We start from the raw sequence: 9,688 nt of genomic DNA on the forward strand, positions 1-9,688 counted from the left end.
AAGCAAACCCAACTATTTAAGGTACTGTATATCATACAAATTTATATTCCAAACATGGATGTCAATTGTATAATTATAATGCCACATTAAATTATGCACTCCTCCAACATACTCTGTAAATTAACGTCACGCCCATTGTGAAACAGTGAAAGGATCCAAGTTGTTCATTTCTCCTATCATCTACAGCAAGGGCGTAGGTTTGCATATGGACGGTAGGGTCATGTTCCTACCAATATTTGAGCGAATTCGTTCACATTATCTTTGGAGTGAAGTCATATTAGATAATTCCAATGTGCCCTCGGTTGTTGTGTCCCTACCAATGTTGAGACCAAACCTACGCCCGTGATCTACAGCATTGTGATTTATGGAAATGTGTTGCTAAAATTATATTTTACCAAGGGAGTCTGTGTGAAAATGGGTTTTGATGATTCAGTTTGTCCCATCTGATAACATACATACACGCATGCATACACACACCCGCATACACACTTATGAAAACAACGTTATCTCCTTCTCTTAAAGGCCCATTGTCATTTGCAATGATTTTGAAACATAACAAGCAGACTGATAATGAGGATGTCACCAGTATGATACTGTTATACTATAATGATATTATAATACCTCATGTTTCAGCATCATTTGTTTCCTATAAATATAGTTGGACCAGATGAATTGTGCATAGATAAAGCAGAGTGCCAAGGAACTAAGCAACAATGTTTATGTTCACAAAAACGTATTTATAGTGAACAACTGTAGTTGGACTGGATAGAACTTTGGTGACTAATCTCACCCAGAGTACATTCACTAGCTTCATTATCAAAGGGCAGCTGTCATTTTCAACCTGTTATTATTACCTGACTCATTTACTATGATAAGAACTGTCAAATGCTTTTGCAATCCATCCATGAATTCACTTGTAATTGTATTCCTTTCTTGAAATGAAAAGAATAACTAAAATTCCTTGTTCAAACGTGTCCTCATCTTTTTACTACAACAGCATTTTATGTACTTCACAGAAACATGCTCAGTCGTAGCAGTAATCCAGTTTGAAATAGATATATTTTTCTTAATTTCTTCACAGGGCCGCACATATAGATCTGAAGGCCCGAACGAGGGTCGGCCATTATTGACATATTACTGTATGTAATACAGGTGACTGCGTATTGCAATTCAGCTGGCAGTAGGACCCAGTCAAGGGGGGCGGGTGTGCCTAACTTAAGATCATTGTGTGTTTACAGTGTCTCTCTCTCTCGCTCTCTGTGTAGACTACAGTATCTAGCTGGTATTGAGCTACACAGTTAGCTAGGTAACCAGTAAATTATGGTAACCAGCGAGCCAGCAACTATCCTCAAGAGAATGAAAAAACTGGACATTGAGTGACACAGGTGAGTCATTTTCAATTATTGCCAGCTAGCAAGCTAGCTTAGCACATTGGCTAGCTAACTGGCTATCCCTTTTCATTGGAAAAATTAGGTTTCGGACACGAAGTTTCAGTGTGATTGCTATATTTACAGGCAACTGGCTAGTCTAAGTTACACGTTACGTTAATCGATAAAACTCTGCAGTATTCTACAAACCAAACTGACCGCATTATAACTAGCACGCTAAATGTAGTTAGCTGTTGTGTCACTAGCTAACGTTGGCCGAATCGAATACAATACCGTTCATGCTCGCAAGCGAGGAAGGAAATTGATTTTAGAGGAGAAACGCACTGCTTACATTGACTCACTCTAACATTAGACAATTTACACTCGAAAAAATGTTAAGTATTTATACATGAGAATAAATTTAACTTCCGCCTCCAGCATGAAAGCGATCAGCTAAGTTATAGTGGCTAAATTTCAGCTAACTGACTGGGTAATTTCAGAATGTTACACGACGTTAGGCGAATATAGTATGATAGACAAACCGAACTTTCACTAAACTTTTCAAAATGTGTCAGTGCAACATGTAGCTATATAGCCACCTATCGGGGCTCTTTCATCTTTTTCATTGGTAATATGTTTTGTTATAGGAAATGTTGAAATAGCTAGTTGCTATAGTTATACAGCTAATGTTAGCTAGCTGAAACATATGGAATGATATTGGTGCTAACTTAGCTAGACTACCGTACACGTTTAAGCACTATGAAGTTCAGTGTGTATTAAAATGTGTGTTGCTCGTTTAATTAAAAATTACATTGCTCGGTGTATTTTCTTAACGTGATTTATAACCAAAAATATGTTTTTCGTGGGTTGCTGACAGTCAGAAAGAAAGTCCTTTGCGCTGTCCTAATTTAGCTAGTTAGCTGCACTGTAGTTACATAGCTGTATTCTCCGTGTTTACTTTTATTGAGGCAACTAACAATTGCAATAAAATATTTTCTTAACATTGCATTAAAAATGACATTACTCAAAGAGGCCCACTCGAAATTATGGCTGTGGGTTTGTCCTTAGCGGGGAACCAGGGAGTCACGACATGAGGAAATCAGCTTGTCTCCCACGCCCTTTTGTCCTTTTCTTTTCCCAGTGGAAGTTAATACAGTTTGCACACCAATCAAGCGTATTGTAGCAATGCAGTAAATACATACTTGTGGCCTTTAACGACATATTTTTTTTACATCAGAGGTCATTATTTGACAAATAATACAGTGTCTCAGTGGGAGAGTCGTCTGGAATAATGTGTTCATTATTAGCTGTGCCTAAGTGCCGCAGTAATACCAGCATGTCAGCCAGAAAACAATCTTTGTGGAGGAGAAACAGCTTTCGCTCTGGAAATTGTTGGAAAACATTGCTGCCTAAATCTAATAAAACGGCCTCAAATATTTTATATCAATTTGCGTTAAAGATTCAGTTGTGAAATTCATTCTCAAATTCACCAGGCAAGGATTTGGTAAACTACACAGTATAAACGATGAGACCCAGTTAAGAATTCTTTGCAGCATAAAATGCCCTCTGTAATGAATTCATACAGAATAATATAACTCATATAATAAGAGATACGGAAATGTGTTAACATCTCAGATTGTTTTCTTGTGCCCCTCTTGTGGTTTTTACTGGAATTTCCAGATTTGAAACCAATGCTTTGGTTGGAATAGACTTCCTTCATTGTCAGTGCAGGGTTTAATGATACATTTCAGGAAGAAACTGAAAGAGGTTTCTCAGGTGAATGCTTTTGTTATTGTGACATGAAGGGAACTCTCAGAGGTCCAACATTATCCTGAGCGTTCTACCCTAAAGCAGTGTAGTGAGTTTAAGCTTCTTAAGGTTTTGTGTTAAATTCAGACATGATCATGTTTACTCTGTCACATAGCTGCCAGTAAAGCTTTATAGATATAGTCCAGCTTTACAGGTAAAGTCCGTGGTGGAATTGGGGGTCAGACTCACCCCGCTCTGTCTGTTTGTCTGTACTCAGGCCCCTTTGTGTGGATGGAGTCAACACGGAGTGCGGCGGCACTGGGGCCATCTCGCGAGTATAAGCTGGTGATGCTGGGTGAGGGAGGTGTGGGGAAGAGTGGTGAGTATGGCAGGGTGTGCACCCTCTGCCCATCACTTTCACAACATTTCCTTCTTCTCCTCTCACTGGCTGTTCTTCATCTCTCGCAATCACAGTTGATTTCAGTTATGCGCTCAGGCTGTGTTCTAGTGAGCAAGTCTGTCCATCAGTTAAAAAGCCAGTCTGCAGTCTTGATTTAGTCTCTATCCAGTACATGAGGTGTTGTTGTTTTTTTTTTTTCCTCAAAGGCTTATCAACAACAGGAAGCCATTCACAATCTTGACAACCCTGCACAGAGTCAGTTGCTAGGGTGACGCACCAGTGCACAGAAACTGCCTTCCTTTTTTTGTTGGCTGTTGCCATGGAGACTACGTGAAATTACCTTATGCAGGTAGAGGGAGGGAGAGAGTGAGTGGCTGGAGTCCAAAATGCCTACTTGCAACCAGCAAACACACGCATTGGATTACATAGACCGAGTAGTCCTGACAGGTCAAGGGTGCGAGTGTAGAAGGAGCATCAAAACTCTTTGATCTGGAACGCACTTACAGATCATCATTCAGTACTGACTGCCTGAGGAAAATGCACATATCTGATCTATGGTTTTTAGCATATATTGTATTGGTATTTTCATTCTGGTATACATTATACTAGTTGTAAGTTTACTAGCTAGATAACTTAAAGCTAACTTTTGCAGATTCTGCGATGTTGTGCTGCATATGTTTTGCTCAGGTAGTTGTACCTGTTTATGTCACATGAGGGTATTTTTTTTAATGAATCTCTTCTAGGACATTTTCTTCATAGCAGACTTCATTTGTCATGCAGTCTGAAGAATACTCTCTGCACACCTGAGGCGGAGCAGCTCTTATTTATATTCAGCTTCAGCACTATTATATGCAATTTGTAGAATACAGGTGTGCGTTCTGGAATACAACCAGTGTTATTTTGTATTAATCATTTAATATGGCCTTGATATAATCTCAGTTCTGTAAAACATTACATCTGAGAAAACATATTTTTTTTTTTACCTACACTTATATATCTGTGAGTTTGAATGTAACATGCAGTTTATCTCAGGGGTTAAGTCTGGTGCAGTGAAACTTTATCGCATGACGAGACAAAGGAGGTAGTTCAGTAGATGAGGAAGATTAACAGAGAGAGAAAGTGAGAAGCAGGGGGAAGAGAAAGAAAGGGGATAGCTTTCTTGATGTGGTTACTCCCTGGGGTGTGGCTCACTCCCCCCCATCCTGCTGTTCATTACAGGGTACATATTGTGTAGCATGTTTTTTGACTCCCTGTTTTCTCTACCTCTTTCCTCTCTCCTGTGCATTACTTTCTTTACAAAACTGAGGTTCATCTGAGTCCTGTCGCTGTGCCGTATTTTTCAGAAGTTTCTGTACTGTCACATCTTCTGAATAACCTTATTTCAGTAAGTCAGTCGTTCATATCTTTGTCTCTCTCTCGCCACAGCCATCATCATGCAGTTTATCAGCCACATGTTTCCTGAGGACCACGACCCCACCATAGGTGAGAGGGGTGGGTGTATGTGGGGCTATGTGGTTGTTTAGGTATAGTTACATGTACCCATGTACTCTGTCTTGGCATTCAAAACTTGTGTCCATTCTCAGAGGATGCCTATAAGACACAGATCCGTATTGACGATGAACCGGCCAACTTGGATATCCTGGACACTGCAGGGCAGGTGAGCATGTATTACATGGATACTGTGGCCCATCCACCACCTGCAGCCTCTCCTTCTGTCTCCAGTCCATCTCCTTTTCCTGTCCTTGTCTTGCTTTCAAATTTGAAACGAGGCCTTGATAGAAAATTGAAAATACGGAAGGGCCTGACAATAGATTCAGATTTATCCCAGTGTTAATATGGCGTCAAGGCTGGCATTATTACATGAATATGGGCACAACGGATAAGGTGAACCCCACTTTGTATCTGGCCGACGATGAACGTCAGTGTTTTTCCACAAGGGTTAGAGAGCATCCACTTTATATCTCTGTGGTACAGTCTCACTCTGCTTGATCTCTCTTTGTAAGGCTGCATACTGTATACCATGATAATGACACTTGGACATTCAACAAATTTACACTCCCCACCCAATCTTTCGCTGGGTGCTGTGCCAATGTACGGGCTAGCACATTCTTCTGTGCTCAAGTAACGGACATGTCTGTCATTGATATTTACCTGATATTTACCGTTTCCCTTCCTTTGTCTTTTCCCTCTGTTTTTGTCTTAGATTGTCCCTTTATTTGTGTTAAATCTCTGTGAGAATAAATCTCCCTCTTAGAATTCACTGGTTCTCAAACTGTGGTCCTAAAGCTTCAGTCATGAACAATACTGTGACTATTCCACTATTGATGAACCAGGCAGAGGTAGTCTAAATATTCATAAACTTGATGACTGTCTTGATGTAGAAGAATAAAAAAGCCATATCTTAGGTACTGTTGTAACTACAGCTGACTTCCTCGCCTGTAAGTGTCTTAAATGGTGGCTTATGGGTGAACACCCCTACCAGGCAGAGTTTACGGCGATGAGGGACCAGTACATGAGGGCAGGAGAGGGCTTCATTATTTCCTACTCCATCACCGACCGTCGCAGCTTTCAGGAGGCACGGCAGTTCAAACAGCTCATCCACCGTGTGCGGCGTACTGCGGACACACCCGTGGTCCTTGTGGGCAATAAGTCTGACCTCGCTCACCTGAGACAGGTGAGAAGCACTGAAATGCTTGGATGCACTTGTTTGCACTTACCACTCTGACCGAGACAATCTGTGATACAGGTAAATTCACAAATATATAGAGAATTTGTGTTTAAGCCAAACAGTAGACGTATGTGTCAGGAAACTAGTGTATCTCTATCTCCAAATCAGGCCACAGTTTGGGTTCCGATGTCACTGTCTCTCAGTCTTTGGAATGTGTCCAACGTGAGTTTCAGTGTTCCTTACCATAGTGAGTCCTCCTGTCCACCAGGTGTCAGTGGAGGAGGGCCGGAGCCTGGCGCGGGAGTTCCAGTGTCCCTTCTTCGAGACCTCAGCAGCCTTCCGCTACTACATCGACGACGTGTTTGCCGCTCTGGTGCGGCAGATCCGCCAGCGGGAAGTGGAAGCAGCCAAGGGGAGCGAGAAGAAGAGCCGACGGCACCACTCCTTCTGGACCCGCCTGAAGTCCCCCTTTTGCAGGAAACAGCGCTCTGAGCACTGAGACGGCCGTAGTGCTACGGCACCCAAAGAGATGCAGTTGGAGGGGGTGAGGGTTGAGGGAACAGAAAAGTTCAGTGTAGAGACATAGAAATTCAAGACAAAAAAGGAGAGGAGTGCTAAATCCAGAATATAAAGGACTGAATCAGGGTTGATATGAGGGCAGCCTAGATCCTTGATTGTGAATATAAGGACAGTAAGACATGCTAGGGTTTGAGAGCATTGGCAAGGGAAAGGAGATGGATGGATGGAAAGGATAAAGGGAGAAGTGGAGGGCTCTGAGAGATACCAACAAAACAGAGAAACCCTGTTGTAGAGGCCAAGGCAACCTGCAAGACCAAAGTATTACAGTTTTAACCACTCTCAGTTTGCGAGGTATTTGGTCACTGCACAACACTGGCACATGCTGGTCCCTTGAGAAAAAACTGTACCTAATATTTCATCAGATATACTCAGACTGCCACGAGTGGATTGCAGTGGTCGCCTGATGTACGCTGTTCTTGTCTGCCCCACATGAACAGGCGGCTCAGCTACTGCTGCTGCTGTGTATCAGAAAAGCCTGCAATGGTTTAGACCTCTATATTCTGGGTTGAAAATACATCCCTGCGAAGCTGTCAGACTGAAACCCCAGAATGCCTGACTTGTATCCTTATTCAGAGCTGTAAATAGCTCTCTGGAGGCACTTAATTCTTACTTTTAAACATGGGGGCCAAATATTAAGACATTTCGTCAGTTTGTGGTATTGTTTTGTTGTTGTCATTTTCTGATCTTTCTGCTTTCGGTTGTTGTATTTTCCCTAATTTATTTTTTTTCTTTTGTTGTTAAAATAAAAGGGTTATTTTGCAAATGATCCAGTGCTGTCTTGTCATGTTTGGAAGAATGTGATTGCCAGTCTGTCCATAGCACACCCCAAGCATGCTTCCTCATCAACATCTATATGGAGAAAATCAGTCAGAAATTTAACATGAAGTATTTTTCATCAATGTGACACCATAAAATTCAATTTAGACACATTGTCATAATTTTGGTGATGTCCCTTTCGGTGGCAGTCTAAAAAGAGCATTTCATGATGGAATGTTGACTGTTTATCATAATTTCTGTTCAGGGTTATTTAGACTTGACAAATATTTAATTTGGATGCTTGGGTGGGATACTTTGTGCACATCTGTATTGCTAATGTAGCTGATAGTCAATGTATCATCTTAGAATATAAAGACAGGATTCATGGTACAGACATAATGCCTGACATTAGCCAACAGGGAGCATTGATTTTGCTTGGTGTATGATTCTCAGTATGAGCTGTGGCCTCTCCCTGATGCTGAAATCCCCAACAAGAAAAAAAAGCAATCAAACAGATCATTCATAAAAACACAGAAGTGATGAAGTGACTGAACAAATTTTCTGTACTTCTGACCCCCCAAAAAAACGTCATGTTATAACAGGCATGAAAAGTCAAATAGGGGGTTATTGTCCGAACGTGGAAGTGAATTAGCAGGGCTGGTGTGAGATATGGTATCATAACCCTCTCTGGTTTGTGACCCAGTTGGCTTGTCAAAGAGGGCAGCATGCTCATTATTATGAAGAGGTTGGAGGTAGGAAGAGCTTGTGAGAGTTATTGTGGGATATTTGTGTATGGGACTTAGTTCTTGGGTAAGTCTAAGCTTCTCAACGATCTCATTCCAGATTAATCCATGGGTCTTAAGAGTGAGGTTTGTTTTATCAACTGAAATATGGTTCATTAGGTTAAGACAGTAAAAAGTGTTCTGTCCTGGAAGGCTAAGGTTCCTTTGTAGGAGGTTAGCGCATAATACTGTACCTGCTTGTCAAACCCATGACAACAAACAGGAACAATTCATATTACATTATTGTCATTTTGCAGACACTCTTATCCAGAGTGGCTTACATAGGTTACAGTTTTTACATGTTACCCATTTATACAGCTGGATATTTACTGAGGCAATTGTTGCTGTTGTAGTGCCCTGGTAGTGCCAGGGCACTACAACAGCAGTGCTCTGGCAGGGACTCGAACAACCTTTCAGTTACAATCCCTGCTCCTTATCACTGTGCTGCTTCATCTAGAGACAAATGCTTGCTCATGTTCAGTAAACCACATCGAGATTCGGAGAAAATAGTGTTTTGTATAATGCAGGAACTGATTGATGATGTATTATGTGATAAAATATCAATAATAAAATATCTAAAATAATATCTAAAACTCTGTCACATTACACCTTAGCAGCCACACAGACACAGCAAACCAAGTCTTTTCACAAGGTGGTATACTGTAATAACCTAGTGCAATTCCAATTAAAATGCACCATTATTTATTTATTTTTTTTTGTATAAACCATTTGCATCAGCCTTGACTTGGCCCTCCGGCTGTGTCTGAATGGTTGTGAGAGATGAGTAGCTGTTCCTGACATCAGCAGTGTGGACATATGATGTTACGCTGTTTTCCCTTCTTAAAAGAATGGATTGTTTTACAACGTGGGATTGAACTTAATATGTGTTCTCATTAAACTCTAAGGTTACGGTTTGGAAAGAATAAAATAAAAAACAGGAGTGCATGAAAATGACCAGCATTGCCATTAACCCCATGGGACTTATTGAAATTATTTTTGTATGATTATGACAACCATAAAAAGACAAAAATTATGGCAGATATGATAATGGTATAAGATAGGTTGTATACAAATGAATAATTATGTGTGAAAGGCATCTTTTCAGTGAGGCCCAGCACTGTAAATATGCAAATAAAACACTCCCCCTTTGAGGGCAGCTTCCAAATGAACTGCAGCAAGTTGTATCTCTAGTAAATATTTTTTAAAGAGTTACACACTTTTACTGTTGGGTCTCCTAGGGTCAAGCATTTTTTAGCAGTTTAATATGATCTAAAACTGGCCCTCTTGGAGTACAGCTGTTTTCCCCACTGGGGTTTTTAATTTCATAGTGATATGTACTCAGATCCATAGGTACTCTGCTATTCAATGCTGCTTTTCACACGCAATG

General features: G+C 40.8%; 1 protein-coding gene across 1 annotated transcript; it reads left to right on the forward strand.

Annotated features, from left to right (window-relative positions):
- The first annotated feature begins 1,200 nt into the window (after window positions 1-1,200).
- On the forward strand, window positions 1,201-7,400 carry LOC118784748 (GTP-binding protein Rit1-like). The gene is made up of 6 exons (XM_036539151.1): window positions 1,201-1,385; window positions 3,394-3,495; window positions 4,942-4,998; window positions 5,100-5,173; window positions 5,999-6,190; window positions 6,453-7,400. Exons 2-6 carry the CDS (start codon window positions 3,408-3,410, stop codon window positions 6,681-6,683), a joined length of 642 nt encoding a protein of 213 aa, XP_036395044.1. The 5' UTR covers window positions 1,201-1,385; window positions 3,394-3,407; the 3' UTR covers window positions 6,684-7,400.
- The last annotated feature ends 2,288 nt before the right edge of the window (window positions 7,401-9,688 follow it).

The sequence above is a fragment of the Megalops cyprinoides genome, chromosome 10, assembly GCF_013368585.1.
Source record: "Megalops cyprinoides isolate fMegCyp1 chromosome 10, fMegCyp1.pri, whole genome shotgun sequence".
Taxonomy (NCBI): domain Eukaryota; kingdom Metazoa; phylum Chordata; class Actinopteri; order Elopiformes; family Megalopidae; genus Megalops; species Megalops cyprinoides.